At 44.0% G+C, this 18,334-nt stretch overlaps 1 protein-coding gene across 1 annotated transcript in view; it reads left to right on the top strand.

Moving 5' to 3' along the window:
- The window catches only part of TMEM35A (transmembrane protein 35A), a 43,136-nt gene extending 25,005 nt beyond the window's left edge, over window positions 1-18,131 (top strand). Inside the window, exon 2 of the mRNA XM_085607723.1 lies at window positions 16,393-18,131. Coding sequence (XP_085463849.1) covers window positions 16,393-16,773 — 381 coding nt within the window. The 3' untranslated portion in view covers window positions 16,774-18,131. The remainder of the gene's footprint in view (window positions 1-16,392) is intronic.
- Window positions 18,132-18,334: the final 203 nt, after the last annotated feature.

Here is an 18,334-nt window from a genome sequence, read left to right as displayed (position 1 = left end):
AAGCACTGTCTCAAGATGGCCACCATTTATGGTGATCCTTCTCTTAACTCACAGCATTTTGAGGCTGTTTGCCATTTTCTCCCAGGGGCCGATACTAGCACCTTTACTCACCCATGTAGATGTTTCTGGACCTTTACACCTACATCCTTCAGGATTAGCTTGGGCAGGACTTCTAACCATAGGAAGTCAACTGATGAAGCCCCAGTTTGATGCACTGAAATATAGGGGAATTTGTCCCATTTTGTTTTAAAAAACAAATGATTTTTATTGGCATTTTTCTTTTCTTTTTTGGTTTCAAAACGTAACGTATGTAAGTTACAAGCGATTTTGCTGATCTTGGACAGCAGGAATACAGTACATCTTAATATGCAATAACGAACTGTACAGATCTGGTGTATACAGCAGAATGATTAACAGAATTTCACTGACAGCAGTGGGGAATACAACAGAAAATATGACTGTATACAGACAATGACAATCCGTTGCATAAAAAAGTGTCATATATTAAGACTACTGACAACTGCAGTTTACAAAACTCCAAGAGTAAGTTCCTACGCTCACTCAGTGTGACAGAGGTAGTGGTATGTGGGTTATATCTGCGGGAGGGGCGTTGCCTGGGACCTATTGCTCATCTGTACACAATGATAGGGTCTCAACCTTTGACAGGGGCATAAGTCACACTATGGGGAGTGGGGTTCACAGAGGGAATGGAGGGGATTGGTTTGCGCCCTGCCCATCACTGGCAGTTTCTCCAAGAGTGTGTCCCAGTCATCAGAAATTAGGTATTTGCGGAGACCTTTCACGACCTCCTGTTGTATAGTTCCTATATTACCCATACAGGATCTGCACGTTTGGATAATATAAACTGTAGGATTGGTGGCAGACTGACTCTGAGCAACCCCACCGAGAATGTTAGTCTGTCTGTATCAGCTAGCTCACAGTGTCACTAGAATCCCCTCTTATCGAGGAGAGGCTAGTTCTTGGCAACCTTAGAACATGACAACCCTAATCCCTCAGAATCGTGGAAACAATGTACAACCTTTCACTCAGTCACTCGTACTCACTTATTCGGTCTCAGAGAGTTACACAGAAGAAACAGTTGGGTGTGTTACAATAAGAATTTATTGCACAGTTGTTCTTCTAGTGTAAAATAGATGTGCTGCAACAACCGTTGGACAGTAGCAGATATATATGATTAGCAGTACAGTGAAAATAAAAGGATAGTACAGTTCTACCATCTTGCAATAATCGTGAATACATACATGAATATAAAATGCATGATAAAAAGAGCGCGTACTCCTACGATGCCTGTCTAGATGTACCTAAGTGTCCCTAGCATGCGAGTAGGTGTGAAGTCAAGAATCCCTCTAGGATTTAGTCTAACCCTATTACTTGAAGTGAGAGAGTGTGGGACCCCGTCCTGGTCTCGAGTTGGACACCCCGCAAGGGATATGTTAGGCCATTGTCAGCTGGAACGTCTGCATGCAGGAGCCTCAGCGTCTCTGGTCAGTGTGTCGGCCGGGAAGTCTCAGTCTCCTCTGTCTAACCCTAGTAAGATGTGCTGTATTTATACAAAAAGTATCTAGGGTTTCTTTGTCCCTTGTAATAGCAATTGTTGGATTTGAGGATGACGTATGGGATGGACCTTGTATGCAGAAATTATGCCTCTGCCTGGTTTCCAAGAACCCTTATGAATATTCATTCATAGTGTAGGAGTCCATTGATGAAGTTATACGACGCTATTGTTCAAGGGAAAAAACCTGCCTTCTGCGCCCAGGACTAGAACTAGGTAAATTTTCAATCCTAAAGGCTTGTTACTGTGTAGTATAAGGGAGATAATGTAGGTGAAGGTATATGATATTACCCGGGCCTATATTAGGGTACCTATATGGAACATAAAACTCCCTATATAGCTCCACACTCTGTGCCTGTGACCAGGCCAACATGGATAGCACTCACGCAGTTGTGACAGAAGGTGTTGCCGCCTAACATTTACAGGTGGTCAGTCTCCTCACCAAGATATGGACCAGGTCCCTAAATTGTGTTGCTGCTCATGTTTTTCTTAGCGCAACAGCAGCCTAGCAGACATACCTCCCAGGTGTATTACACAGTGGTACCCATGCAGCATGTCAGGTGTGTAGTAACCCCACTTCAATTTTCTGTCAGTAGTGGGTAGGCCCAAAGTGTATGCAGGAGTTTCACGTCAGGGGCAAGGCAGCGGAAGCAGGTAGCGTTGGTATGGTTAAAATATCGTTTAATTTTATAGGTGGTTAAATAGGCTCTATGGAATATGAAAAATTGGATTCGCTTAAAGTAACGGTTGTGAGACACTTGAGTAGGCTAAGCCAGGATCGTCTGCCACTCTCTGTCCGTGCAGCTGCCAAGTGTCTGCGCAATGCAGTGAGAGGGGTAGCCGTGGGTGTGCAGAGAACTAGTCATCCATTTGGTCAGTTGCTGCTTGTTCCCTGTACGTGCAAGTTTTGCAAAGTAAGATGCTGTGGGGACTCATGTTGTCATGTTTCTCCAGGATTGCCTTAACACTCGTATAAAGGAAGCATGTAACAGGAATTGACACGGCAGAAGCTCAGTGTCAGTCAGTACTTAACCTATGGGTAGGAGGGTCCCATCCCGATATAAGTCGCCTGTACTGTGCAGTCCCACTTTGTGCCAGAGCCCCTAAGGGAAGTTGACATGGAGCCCCACGGCATACCGAGCAGTGGAAGTGTGGGTGCGTAAGGTGTAACTGAACAGATGGTAAATAATGTCCCACGAAAGGAGCGATATGCAACCCGAAGGAAAAGTGCATCCGGCAGCTCCGCTTTGGTAAAGCCGTTAAAAATATTAAGCAGCTGTAACAGAACCCATTGAGGGACGACTATTGCTGTTTCCTCCAGATTGCAGCTTGCAAACTATCATGCCACTCTCTCCAGCTGCGAGGCCAAGTAGTACTGGTCTAAGTTAGGTACACTGAGTCTGCCGCTCTGCTACTGTATGGCATGTATGGTGCTATATAAAATCGCACATCAAGCTTTCTCGGAAACAAAAGAAGGGTCTATGTATGTATAGGTGGAAGATTGACAAAAGTACTACAGTAGTCTTGGTAGTACCACTTCTTGGTGAGGGCCACTCGCCTGCAACTGATTAGAGCAGAATTTGCCAGAATTATATCTGTGCAGTGACTTCGTAAACTATGTTGTGATAAACCTTCATTCCCAGATACTGGAATGTGGACACAGCGGCAAATTTGGCTAATAGTCATTCAATGGTGGGTGGTATGGACTGGATATTGTTAAGATAGAGTTACATATCTCTTGCGTAAAGTGAGATAGAATGTGTACTGTCTCCAAGGGGAATACCCCATTGCTTGCTCTGGGCACAGAATATGTGCTTGCGGCTCCAGTGCTAAAGAAAGCAGGAGAGGGAACAGTGGGCAACATTGTCGGGTGTCCCTCTGTATCCCAATGGGCTCTGATATATGGCATCCTATTTTAATCCTTGCCGTGGGGTTGGTATGTAGTAATTTAACCAATCCGAGGAAGCGGGGCCCCAGACCATATTGTGCAAGGACTGCAAATAAGTAAGGCCATTCGAGGGAATCAAACTCCTTATGTAAGTCCAGAACTAGGCAACACGAAAGTGGTTGTGTCTGTGGGGCATGTGTCAATACCCGGAAGTATTGGCGTAGATTTAGAGGGGGGTTCCTGGCTGGAACAGAACCATTTTGGTCGGGATGTACCAGCTGTGGCACCACTGGAGCCAGTCGGTTTGCCAGTATCTTCACCCAAAATTTGTTGTCTGTATTTAACAAAGCAAGGGGCCTATAGGATGATTTCATCTCCTACTCGTCCCTCCCCGGTTTGGCCGATGAAATAAGGAAGCAAAAGACACACAGATGATGGACGGAATACAGAGAAAATCAAACATTCAACCCCAGTCAACAGATCTCGGTTAAATCCATCGCTCTTTTGCTAACCATGCCACCCCAGTTTTAGCCATATGCAAATCAGTCTTGACCCTGTGCCTCATGGGAACAATCCAGCTCGAACTGCCAAGCCAGGTCCTCCCTCGACTGGAAACATGCATCCTGGTACCGGGTTCGGGAAATCGCCCCCATCAGCCAGGCTAGCTTGAATACAGTGACACTGTGAGTGACACATATGAGCAGCATAATTAAGGCAACACAGTCTTTCCAGCAACGATATGTGATCGTTTTTGGTTTTGTGCAATCGCACCCGGGCATCATCCGAGGACCTCGTCAATTCCTCAAGGCTCAGCAGGAGTCCTTCCAGATGAGTGATATCTTTGCTAAGGTGGCGGCGCATGTTTAGCGTAACTAGAAGCTCGAAACGGAGGGTCTTCCAATGTTGACACCTGTGACCTCTAAGTGGGTGTTGGGTCAGTGGTGACTCCCATTGCAGTGGGTTGTGAGAGGCTCATGGACTTTAACTGTGTCTTAAACCACAGGTGTTAAATGGATACCCCAGCCCTCCTGACCAGGTGATAGCCACGTAGTTGTAAAACAACACCTCTGTGTATACAGTAAAAATAAAAGCTGATATACTAATATTGTATGCTTAAACTAAATTAACTGTCAATTTAATGGATATCATCTGATGTCTGAGTAGTCACCGTGGGCATCACTTCCGAGCTCGGGGGGGATTAGATCTCATGTGCTGGAGTCCTCATCTCCCGAACATTGAGATCCAGCATCATCTGCATCGAAACATGGAACGGGGTCTCAAAATTCCACCAGACCTCTGCAGTGCCCTCTGACGCTCCTGGATGTCCTCGAGATTTGGCAATCCAAGCACGCGGGGAATGATCCCACTCCTGCCAGCCACTAACTCAGACTAGGCTTAATTTCTCAATTCAGTCTTCCTTGCCATCAAAGTGGCTGTATACTCTTTACGTGCAGTAGAGATTGATCCTCTTTTTTAGAACATGTTTAAAGGCCGCCTTCAATGGCCTGTGAGCTTTCGAGCAAGCCGCATTGAACCACTGATGGAGGGAGGGAGTAGAAGTGTTGCGGTTTATAGTTAAAGTCTACGAAATAACGGAGCAAACGCTGGCAAAGTACTCTATTGTTGCATGTCGGGTGGCATTCGTTTGTCAAACACGTATATATTGTGGCAAAGTTTTTAGAAACAACATTGTCCTAAAAAAAAAAAGTACTGGGTCAATCTGCTCCTATTTCAATCTGAGTCCATTATTGGAGCAAAAAGTAAGAGAGGCCACTGCCTGCCTTGGTTCTGCTAGCACATGGTCTATTTTGAGGAACCTGCCAATGGTTTATGGCCACTGGCACAATTGGGGGAGGTTTTAAATTCATCTACTAAAAAGTTGAAACCACTTGAAAGTAAAATAAAATCAATAGTTGATGAAGTAATTATTAGAGCCCAGGGAATTTCCGTTCCCATCCATATGTTGTTGACATATATTAGGTTTACTTCTGAAGCCATTGTGGACCTCGGTGATCCTGCATCAGCTATCGTTCACATTGGTCTCACACATCAAATCCACTTTTATAAACGCGGAGATTATTAGAAAGAGGGCAAGCTCCAAGCCCTTATTGTGTTCCCTGTTTAAGGCAGACATATCTTACTGGGTACCGTGGCTTATGCCTTCGCTCAGGGCAACATTTCAAACAGCACTTGTCCCAAACTCATGAAAAGGCTTCCTTTTACACCCCCATATTAAGAAAAGCGACCACAGACCAGGGAAACTACGGACTGGTTGCACTCCTTGTTGTTGAAGCAGGCACAGCACTGGCCGTGTTAGCATTAACCCTGTGTGGACTCCCCGGCCTGGTTTCAGAGGCGCTGTACATCAAAAGACACACAGGAGCAGCGGCTGCCAATGTGCTGTGCACACAGATGACACGGCTGGGATTAAGCCAGCCGCTTGAGAAGGCTTAAGGTTACTCAAAGCTTAAATCGCCTTAATGCAGGTCTTAAGCATGTTTCTGCTTGTATACACGACAACATCATTTCTTCAATTAGCCTCATTTGTCCTGCAGAGATTCGCAATTCTTTGACGTAGCTTAATTCCCTACCGGAAGGCGCATGGCTTCATCTCAATACTGGTGTTAGAATATACATGGAAGCACAAATGTATGTTATGTGTATGTTAATATTAATCCATATCATAGTTACATGCTGGTGTTCTGGGCTTACCTGTGCATCGCCATAAGTGTTCTGAAAAATCACAACCCCACAAGAAGGCGGAGTAGCAATTCCAAAGAACGTCTTCGTTACCACAGTCTGATTATGTATTTTCGTACAAATCGCTGGGATCATAGCCTTTTCTTTTTTTTTAAAAGTGTCTTCCTTACGTCTTTGATTTTTCTGAATATTTCCTGAAGTAAAAGTAATCATAATTTGATCTATAATTTTGTTTTCTACGCCGTCTGATTGAAAGTTCCACTTTAATCAATGACAACATAACAGCAATAAAAAGAGATAAGTAAAAGATAAATGACAAAATAAGAACTGGAAGCATGCAAGGATCAGTGGTACAGATTGTGGCGAACATGAACTTTTCTGCTTCATATAGAATTATAACTGTTTAGCGGAAAATAACAGAGTTGTTGTTCATTGCGAGGGTTCCTAGTGACACCAGGTAGACAACAGGGGGAATCGATGGTTGCCAAAGTTTCGGTTTGCATCTGTGTGACATTTCCATGGTTTCAGTGTACTTAGGGGTGACATTCTACAGCCTAATATGTGACCCATTGAGTTACACTTATCTTATACTGTCTGTAATACAATTAATGCCTTGCCTAGTTAAAGTGCTTTCTCAATTCCATGATGGAACCTCGTAGTACTATAAATAGTCAAGTCCCTATTCCCTAATGCTCCAGCCAGGATTCCATTCTGTTTATCTCTGGTTACCAAAACACAAACATCTGCAGAGATATTACAATAACCAATTGAGGTTTCACATGTAAAAAGGTGCATTTCCCACTCATTACTTGAACTTGAATTCATTGTTCATTTAAGGTGTGTGTGTTATTTTATGTGTAATTACCTGAAGGTGAAAGAGCAACAAACACACAGACAGAATTTTATCTTTTTTAACCACGTTTTTGCCGCGCCTGCCTCCACGCTCTGACACTGTTCCATTGGATTCAGTTTAGTGCTCTACTGCTGGACTCACCTATGCTAACCAGAAGTGATTGCCGGGGCAGGCTGAGCCAGAGTAGCAGAAAGCGTCTTGGAGCTGGGGGGGGACCACCGGCATGCTGGCTGTGTGATGCCCTTGATGGTTGTGCTGCCTAAGTGCAGCACTGCCGGCAGTTTTCACGCACGGCTGACATGCTCTGGTGGAATCGCAGTCACTGCCATTGGTACCGCTCGGAGCGTGGACTTGTGACAGCTGAGGACAGGTTGGCCAGCGCTTTTAAAGTGTGCGCTCTGCCGCCGGCATCAAACCGGTTGACAGGTGAGGCCACCCACATGGCTGGGGCTGGTTGGAAGATTAGGCTACAACTTGTTGACTTTTTAATGTCTTGCCTGACCCAGCGCATGCGCTGGTCTGGCAAGACATTTTGTGAGGGCTCCAAAAAGTGCTACCAGGCCAGCCTAGAGCTACAGTGCATGTGCGTGGGCATGCGCGCCGCGCTTGACCGAGCTTACTTTCGCGGCCGCTTTGATGTTTGATCGCGATCACTTTCGCGGCCGCTTGGCATAGCCAATAGGTCTCGCTTTTGGGACCTTATAAGTATTTAGTTATGCAACTGTTGCATGGCTAAACACTTATAAGGTCCCAAAGGCGAGACCTATTGGCTATGCCAACGCTTGTTTAAGAAGTCAGCAGCATCCAGCGGCCCGGGCTGTTTGCTCAGGGCCTTAGAGAGACTCATAGCAGAGAAAAGAAACCTATTTGGCAGTGTTGAAATAAACATCTTGTACCGCCCTGCACGACTGCCACACAGAGCACAGGGTGCCACCATGTCGGATGGGCGCAGCTTGGGTGATGACCGAGCATGGCGGCAAATTCAGGACAGGACTGTAAAAATAAAAAAAAATCAGGACAAAGGGTTACAATTCTGGACAAAAGGAGAAGCGGCCATACCCTACTCGTTTATCAATGTGTTTATGTACTATTTTTTATATTGCACAATGTATTCACTATGCTGTGTATGAGATTGCCTCTAGGTATGCTACATTATATCTAGATGGTACATTATGTCCTTGTGTTATAGTAAAGTGATGCCCTTGAGCACGGTGTCAAGGGCATCACTCCAACCAAGATATACCCAGTCTTTCTTGGAGAGAAAGCAACTGCAACATTTTCATTGTGTTTCTTAATATTTTAAGACCCATGTCAAACAGTTTCGGAAAAATTTAGGAAGGTAAGTGACTTTTTCACCTTCTGCTAGTTTAGACATGTTGAACAAACACATCTGGCTCACCTAACCCTCCACTAGACGTCAAACCTAAACAATAATGAGACAGAGCAAATGGTGTAGGTGACAGTTTCACACCAAATGTCTGGATGTGCGGTACCCACAACTTGTCTGTAGTCGCACAGCACCAAGAGCGCCCAACTTCTACATTAGAGTGTGTGTCAGTGACTGATCTCAGAACTGTGAACATGACCACCAGACAGAGAATTAAAGAGCAGGATGAAGTCAAGATCAGATGGGACTTCCAAAGCAACTGATTCAAAGGGTCATTGCTAAGAGACGGATAAATAAGAGAGAGGAGAAAAAGGCGGGAAAATTCCTAAAAATTAGATAAGCTCTCAATGAGTACTGGAAAGTATTGTGTACCCAGAGAGTATCCTCAGCAGAGAGGCCAGAAACAGAAGAGGCACTGTTAAGTGGTTGAATAAACAAAACTCTCTCGCCACGGCAAACTCTGCTGGTGCAATGGTCCATTGGTAGTCCTTGTAGAGGGCAGGTAGGGGCCTGGGCCCCTTGGAGTGTTGGGCCCTGGGAAATGGCCCACTCTGTACATGTGTTAAAATGGCTCTGCGGTTGAGCCAAGTCTGAGCTAGTGGTCTGGCTCATCTCTAAGTGCCACAGAGCATGCAGAACCTTCAAAAGATTTGTGATGCAAATTACAAAACAAAAAAAATCTAAGTACATGATAAAGAAACACTTTCTAAAATTTAAAGTCTTTAACACATGGAAGTGTTTCAGTGTAATATATTAGCTCACAACATTGCATTGACATTTATTTGAATTAGAAGTTTCTAAACATGAACTTTAAAACATTTAATAGCCCTCCCTCCTAACAAAGCCATGAGTCAACAAAGTGTACGCATTGTCAGGTGTCACTTATGTCATGGCCAATGTTATTTTTATGGATGGTGGAATAATACAAGCAGATAAGTATATACAAGTGAGATTTTTGCATAGGATCCATCTTAAACTGAATTACTTGAATGTGATCTCAAATGCCACTATCAAGTAAACTAGATACATGTAGTCATTTGATTTGACTTAAATCATACAGTTTAGTCATGCGGGTAAGCCAGGATTTGAACCCAGGTTTCCTATTCACACATAGTGCAATTAAGCAACTGACTAGATTATTTTTCTCAATCCCCTTTAGCACCAAAGGACAGTGTTTTTGTACAATTCTATCAGATAAATAGTACACTGTATTAACCTCTTCAGTGCCCATGACGAGATAGTCTCGTCATGGAGCACGGTCGCGCTGTGCCCATGACGAGACTATCTCGTCATGAACCCCACCCACTAATGTAACGCCCGGCACAGGAGGGGGAAAGGGCGTGGCACAGAAGGGGTTAAGTAAATACAGATTACAGGTAAATATGGCACAATGTAAAAAAACATAAGGTACATAGTGAAGGTGAGAGACTGTGGGACACCATATGCTAACTTCTGGCTTTCTTAGGGGTCAAAGAGCACTGAAATGTATGCATACTGTGATCCTGAGTGCAATGGGGATGGAGTCAGTGAGCATGGGGCGGAGTCAGTGAGTGTGGAGGTGGAATCAAAGGGGTGGGTAAAAATAAAAAAATATTCTGTGACTATTTTTTGATCTTTCACCATCAGTTAACTGCATATAAAATAACGCATATCTTAAATTAAAAATAAATGCAAGCTGTAAAATAATTCAGTGGGAAATTCACTATTACATGTTAAGAAACCTCTGTTGGTTAATGTGAATACTGCAGATGTATGTGTGTGCAACCAGAATCCCATAGAACTGAATTCTCTTTGGTTCAGTAGGGAATAGTGGCTTATGTATTTTTAGGGCTAGGAGGTCCCTGCCCATCACAGAAAGCACTGTGAATGTGTAAGTCATTTTTAGGTCTCGCCTGAGTCAACGCATGCGCTGCCTCAGGCGAGACATGTAGTAAGTGGGTTTTCAAAGTGCTACCCACCAGCTTTTGCTGGCCTAAAGCTTGCGTTCACGCGAGCGTGCGCAGCTGCTAGCTTTCAGCGCCCGAGGCGCCATCTGGAGCGTGATTACTTTCACTTTTGGCGCACAAACCCCTGCTTTCACTTTTGACGTCTTGTCTTTCATTTTAAGCAAGCCATGAGACTGCATGCTTCTTTGAGCCGTCTCCCTTGTGCGCTTCTCTTCACCTGCACTCATGTTACTCGTTGCCAGAGTGCTTCTCCTTGCCCCTTCCATGTTGTGCTTGCCTGTGTGCTTCTTCTCATTGCCTTCCAGCGCCATCTTTGTTTTTCTTGTTTTCCTCTACCCGTATGCTTCTCGTCCCTCGTCTTAGTTTCCCCCACCCTCAGTGTTTCATCCCACCCTGGTGATGCTTCCCCATCTCTCCCTCCCTGTCTGGCTTATGCCTCCCACTTGCAATGACCCATGTTGCTTATGTGTTCCCCCGTGTTGCTTTCATCTCTGTTGCTTTTGCCAACTCAGTTCCTTTATAAAAAATAACGTTGATGCATGTTTTCTTTTCTTTTTAGTTACCAATTCACTCGGATTGATAACTAAAAAGGTCTAGTTTCATTTTGTAGGCTCGCGCATGCATGATGCAAAATGACGTGGGCATCCAAGTCCAAGGATTTTATAAAAAATCTAACTTTAGCCATCGGGATGCTGTGTAGTGCGGGTAAAAACAAATTGCAAAGCGAGTAGGTGACTAAAACGAGACCTATTGGCTTTGCCAATGCTTGTGTTATAGTGCAGCTGTGCGAGGAATTGCGGGCCTTCCTTTTCAGGGTCTATAAATACCCAGACAACCCCACTACCCTTATGGATTCTGAGCCCAGCCAGAGTGAGGGGGAAGTAGCTCTGCTTGGGCAACAGCCACCCCTCCCCACCCCTCGCCGCTCCACTCAGTCCCCAACCGGAGAGTGCACGGCGCCCGCAGATTCTTTCTGCCTCCCTCGGGCCTAGCACACTGCACACTGCTTCCGTGTCCCCTTGTACAGCCAGGTCAGGTGATATGACTGTAAGTGCAAACAAGCAGGCAGGCAGCTGGCAGTTTTCAACAGGCAAAGCAGGGAAAAGCAGCGCACTGCAAGCTGTGACAGGAGACTTTGGCGGGGAAATATTCCTATGGGGGGGGAGGGCGATCATTGCACAAATGATAACCCCCCCCCTGTTCCCTGTCGCTCCTCTAACCGGATCCAGCTTTACAATCAATCATACCGAATTTCATAAGTATTGATTATTGCATACTGTCCTTGTGAGGGTTTACCCTGTTATGAGGTGCACATTTCTCCACAGTCTCAGTTATTTGCTGTAGGACGTGGCTCCCAATATAAAGTCGGTTGTCTTAACTCCCTTGGGCATGACGTTTGTCTCTGTCTTTCTATCAAAAACCCTCTCTCTCTGTTTATCTCTTCCTCTCTTTGTCAACGTTCTCTCCCCCCTTCTCTTTCAGTCTTTTCTCGCTCTCTTTCTAGCTCTGACTTGACTGCTCTCTTAGCAATTGTCACTTTGGCGGGCTGCCATTCCTCTGGCTTTGCACTATAGATGAAAAGGTACCCCCTGGAATTAATTTGTAGGTCAAGGAGCAAGGGGGCAAAAAACACAAAAAATAAGCAAAAAAACTCCAACGCGACCTGTATTTTTTTCTCTATTGGCTCACTTGAGCTCTATGAGCTGCCCATTACTAGAATGATCGAATCATGCACGTAATCATATTATTTTTTGTCATTTTATTATATTTTTTTATTTATTCATATTTTCACAATTTATCTGATTATTCAAAGGCAAAAAAACATAATTATGAAACCACAAAAAATTCATTGATACAAATATACAAAGATGCAAATGGTTCCACATTGAAATACATGCAATAATTGTTCTAATGCATTGTTAAACAAGCATTGGCATAGCCAATAGGTCTCACCTTTGGGACCTTATAAGTGTTTACCCATGCAACAGTTAATGCTGTTGCAGTAAGGATTTTGTGCTGCATGACTAAATACTTATAAGCTCCCAAAGGCGAGACCTATTGGCTATGCCAATGCTTGTTTAAATTTGCATTACACACAATATAAGATAGGCTGCCACTAAATGGGGGCATACATTTAGGTTAAAGACAACATTTTTTTTTCGCAGTGTATAGATTATAGCAATATGGAGATTATGCTGAATGGAAACAGTTTTACAACAGTCCATTAGAAGCACGCAGTCCACAGCTAATCTTGGAATACCCCTACAATACCTCTCAAAAAGAATAAATCTTAGTCTTTCGGGAAGCTTAAAACGTCTCTATCAATTAACGCCACATCAACCGGCTCCCAAGCAGCCTTTATATTTACAGATTAACGAACTGCACAGATCTACATTTCTTTTCAGGCAGCGGGCATCCTGGTGAGAAGGCTTGTTTCTTGTTTGTGTCTACCCCTCCCTCAGAATCACGGCACGAGAGACCTTCCATTTAAAATGTAACATTGGTCTTTTAGCACTAAGGCTACAATTACAGACAAATGGCATATGTTGAAATCTCCAACACGGGCAACTAAAACTAGAGTTAGTAGATGGACAGTCCGTGAACATCACGGCAGGTGACCTAGGCGCAGCTGGGAGAGCTGCAACCCTCAAACTGCCTGCCTGGGCCAATAATGAGGAGCGCGTACTGGAAAACACCAAGGCACCGTACACGTGGGGCTCTGTTCCGGATCCTGTTCTTTTCACATAGACTGATGCCAGATCCACGTACCACAGCGAGGCCGGGCCAATAGTGTATTTACTGCAAAAACCATCTGAAGCATTTTACTATTGACACACAGTTGCTAGCCTGGAAGACCTCGGCCCTTGTGGCCGGCTTAGTCAGTGAGCATCTGCTAATGATAATTGTGGCTGGGAGAGCTGAAGTGCACTGTCTGCCTTATATCAATGAAGCACACTTTACAGTGTTGATCCCAGGAGCTATAAAAAGCATGGCTAATGCCGTCTAGTGCAGTGAGAAGGACACCAGCACAAAAATGTGTTAGTCTACCTCTGATGTGCTGTCCTGGGCAGGTCTGGCAAAGGATAACTTGCCTACGATGTAATTTGGTAAACTTTACGTTATTGCACGTTTCTCCTTTACATTTGTATGTTATATATGTCTCCCCTCTCCCCAATCCTCCACTGCTCAGCTGATCCCCAGGATCAGCTCAACAAGCATAGTGGAGTCATGCACAACATTGCTTCACTTCTCTCAAGCCCCCTTCCACTAGCTGAGGAAAAAAATATACCTGGGGTTGTATTATACAAAGCGGCCCAGGGGCACAACAGACGTTTGCATCTGCTTTTTGCGGCCCCAAGGCATTTTGGTATTACAGAAAGGGTTGCAGGTGTTTGTGCATCACCATCTTTAATATGAGCTACACAGGCTCTTAAATCTGCACCAGTGCAATCATGTGGGTATATGTCCTTGTTTGTATGAGCAGAGGGCACTGGCTGTGGTGGGCACCAAGCGTTTACCCGGTGGACTGGAAGGTTGGGGGCCGGTTTTGTAACTTTGGACCGGTTTTGCAGCAGTGTTGCAATATCGGCCTCCTGTATCAAAAGTAGCAGCAGTGCTTCCCACCAGCACCCCCATAACTCTCCCCCCTTCCCTCTAGGCCGATCCAACTTTATTGCCAGGGCTGGTTTGCATTCTTAGTCCGGCCCTGCGCGAGCACATGGCCCCATGCAAATGAGGGAATTCTTTTGCTCACAGCATGTGATAGACAAGGGGGCAGTGATAAAGAAGCCATCAGGAGTCACAATTGAGGTGGCACACCGTCAGCTCACCCCTAAGTGCTTTTCTTTGGAGGGGAGCATGGGGGTCTAAGGGACCTTTGCAAGCTGTCCATCCTCAGGTGGGTGCAATTATACAATGGAGTCTCCTGTGAGGGTATCCCGACCTCTATTAAATGGGAGGCTGGCAGAGACAAATCTGCAGTTTTAAACTCGACTCATTTGTTCACTGATGTGCTCTCCTCAGCACAGAGATGTGGACAGTATAATTGTGAGCGTCTTTGGGAGGACAGTGTGCCCAGTGGGGAACGTATGTCATGTTGTCCTGCCAAACCCCCCACCACCTTATGGCCAACACTGCACCAAACACTGAACCACAAATCTCCCTCACCACTATCCTTCAAAACACTCTTTCCCACCTCATTACCTAGAAATCATATCTATTGCAATGAATCCTTTTGGCACCAACCCCAATAACTCCTCCTCTCTCCCTGCAGAGTACATGTTGTGCTGCCAACCACCCACACCACCATCTAACATTCCCTCCCTGCCTGAAACAGTTCTTACCATGTAAACGACCAATTACCATTTGGGGAGAGGAGTTGGCCTAACGGCTAGGGCGGTCGACCTCAAACCTAGGGAACAAGGTTCGAGTCTCGGCAAGGACGCGCAACATCCTCTGATACTGGACACATCACTTAATCTCCCCGTAACCAACAAAAACATTAATGTGCCCTTATGTAACGCAACTGGTGCTCATGTAAAGCGCCCTGATACCAGATACCTTCGGGTCAAGTTTGCGCTATATAGAACTCCGAATAAAATAAATAAAAGCAGTGATTCAGTGCTGCACTAACAAAGGGTCTATGATAGCCACTCGCTGCACTGCCTGCATTTGTCATGCTCCACAGGAAGCTGGCGGTTGCTGTCGCAAGTGAACCAGTGAAAAAACATAACCTGTTTCCCATTGCTGTTACCTCAGACGAGTGAATAACCAGGTTTCGAAACCTTTGCTTATGATAATGGCTTCCTGCAGGAGACGTATTACAATGCGATTTGTGTAAGTGTCGAATGTAGTTTGCGATTATCACAGACCGGAATTGCACTTAGACATACTCGTTTCAACATCATATTCTGAAGTTTGGCCTGATGGGGATGTAGTCGGTTAAGTGAGTTATACATCTGGAAACCTCTGTCAGTTACGCAACAGGTATGAGCCTTGTGTTAATATAATATTAGCATACCAGGCAACATAGTCTTTATGGAATCTGTATGCGTCCAAATATACAAATAATATAATTCCTTCATTATTGGCCATCTTTCTTGCATTCACTTTATCTCTGCAACTTCTGCATATATGTGTTGTATATCATTTTGGCAAAAAGATTGTCTATTTCAGGCTACAAAAGATTTGGGCCAAGATTCAGAGTTTGTTAGACTCCAGGTGCTCTTTATTGCACCAGATGAACAATGGTATATTATTTATCGAGTGAGATAAATAGCACTTAAAGCAGGCTTCTGAGGAATAAAATGCAGATTTTAGTGCTTACCGCACCAGAATCTGCATGGTATGTTAATTACTGTACACTTTTCCCCTGTTAAATTCTGTCATGCTCCATTTTAACAAAGCGTGACGTATTTAATGTGCCAGGCAATTATCTGATGCTGTAAATACTACCCAACTCGTAATTAAGGAGTTTACACAGGCGTCAGAAAACACTGACCCATTCATAATCCGGGCCTTAGTGTCTTGTAGTGGGTGATGACACTCTCAGCAGGAATGATCAACATAAGAGCAGATCACATAGTACATGAACTTTCGCAACCCACGCAGCTCACTCTTTCAGATATGACATTGATCGGGTGTGACGGAGAGACGAGTGTGGTACTCGTTTTGCCATATCACCATCTACTTAATACAATGTATTTGCTGAGTAAAGATACGTGATATCCATTGCTTCCAGCGTTACACACTCTTAAGTTCTTGAGTGCTTGATATGGGTTTTCTTAAAATGGGAACATAGAGTTGGAAAATATCAATGAATGCTCCAACACAGGGGACTGGGTGGTGTGAAACATTTGTACCATTATATGGCCATGATTGGACAAAAGCTAGTTTATGGTCCAACGAGCAATTTATAAATTGTCTTTCCCACAGTGTATCACTTGTGTGCCTCACGAGCTTTGGTAAAGAGCAGTATGGCCACAGTCCATTTTCTCTCTGAATACGACTCCTCAACTGAATTTCTTTTCTTCTGTTTCGTTTCAGAAACGTGCCTACAAGACCTATGTTAAAGCCCTTCCCATGCTGAAGAAGATGGGAATCAACTCTATTCTCCTCAGAAAGATCATTGGCTCACTGGAGGTGGCTTGTGGCATTGTCATGACTCTCGTTCCTGGTCGCCCAAAGGATGTGGCTAATTTCATCCTCCTCCTCCTTGTACTGGCAGTACTATTCTTCCACCAGCTGGTTGGTGACCCCCTCAAGCGCTATGCCCATGCCTTAGTGTTTGGCATCTTGCTTACCTGTCGACTACTAATTGCTCGTCAGCCCGATGAGCGACCCAAGAAGAAAAGTATCACACCTGAGAAGGAGGATCAAATTCCACAGAAGGGTGGATCTGAAAAAGGGAAGATGAAAGTCTCCTAGTTTTCCATTTGCAACGGCAGAGGACATTCCAGGCACCCGTCTTTGAAAAAACATGACTTTTTTGTTGCTTTACAGACTGTACTATTTAGTTTTTGTTTACAAAATGTGATAGTAGTAGGTTTCTCAGTGTTCAAATTTTGCTCCCTAACTCCTAAATATCAGGGTATTGTTGCTTATCAAACAGGATCAAAAGTATTGTTAGCACACCTGGGGATTTGAAGATATCTGATAAATCAGTCTTAACATTTTACTTGTCACAAGTACTTGTTGGTGTAGAAGAAGTAGAAACCATTAGAGATTTGCCCATCTTTCTAGAGCTTAGCTCCATTTTCAATCTTTCCATTACTGAACCTGAACTGAACCTGGCACCAAAGCTTATGTGGCAGCTTCTGAAGGATTGTCAGCAAATGTATATTGTGAACATTTAGTTCCAAATCTGAGTTGGGGGGAAGTGTGGATACAAGTTAAGGGTAAAAAAATATTATTTAAATATTGCCACTTTGTCTAGACACACCATCAGCCAGAGAATTACGGGTACTTAAATCTGTCTGCCTTTATCCATGTTTTGAACGCATGGCCACGACAATATGCACATTTAGGCATATTTATGGAGTGGCTTGTAGTTTTTAGAGCCACTTTCTCTTAAACTTGACAGTATTATTGATATTACTTTGGTTAATTCTGTAAAAGGAGTTACCCAGGTTAATAGTGCTTATTTTGTGAATAAACGCTGTCAATGTGAGTTCTCAAGGAAACTGAAGTTTTTCAAATTGAACTTCGCTTCACTTCACCAATGAGTGCCATAGAAGCAGTACACATCCCAAAGAAGGAACATGACTACACTTGAAGACCTCCTACAACTTTTGCTTCTGGTTCATGATTCAAGGAAGTGTAATATCACTGGAAGATAAACGGTTTCCCATTCAGAAACGTTAACTTGGGAGACTTCAGAATGGCACTTAACATATCATGGGACGCTCATTCAAATAATAAAGACTAGTTAATGTTAATCAATGCTGATCATTCACTGCCTATGGTAACTCGGTGAACTCTTCAATACTGGTGTGATTGGTAAACTTTTGATTTTGGTTAAATTGGTATTGGAAGGCTGAAGAGAATGGAACTTGGCTCGTGAATAATAGTGTCACTCGTTTGTCAATGATTTTCTAAGTGATGCCTGTAAAAAAAAAAAAAAAAGTTTCCTGTGTTCGTGCTAAGCTGTGTTTTTTTTGTTAGGTCTGATGTTTTATTTGCAACTGGGTGATTTAATATTTTATTTCTTGCTGGTACTGATTGGACTTTTTTTCTTTTTTTTTTTTTAGTAATTTCCACTCAAAAATAAATCTTTTTGAAATGTTCTGGTGTCTTTGTTATACTCAACAGTTGGTCTGTATATCACCGTGCAGTACGCAATAGCATTTAAGAAAGCCTGGTGGAGATGGACATAGATTCCTATCTGCTGGATCCTCCCCTGATCACCATTGGGAGTCAAATCCTTATTTTGCATCTGGTTATTAGCTGCTTCTAGTGCCCCGTGCCTTCAGCTAGAAAACACACAACA

This window comes from Triturus cristatus, chromosome 5_2 (genome assembly GCF_964204655.1).
Source record: "Triturus cristatus chromosome 5_2, aTriCri1.1, whole genome shotgun sequence".
Lineage (NCBI taxonomy): Eukaryota > Metazoa > Chordata > Amphibia > Caudata > Salamandridae > Triturus > Triturus cristatus.
Note: the sequence above shows the minus strand (reverse complement) of the source record. Positions and strands in the feature narration are given on the sequence as shown.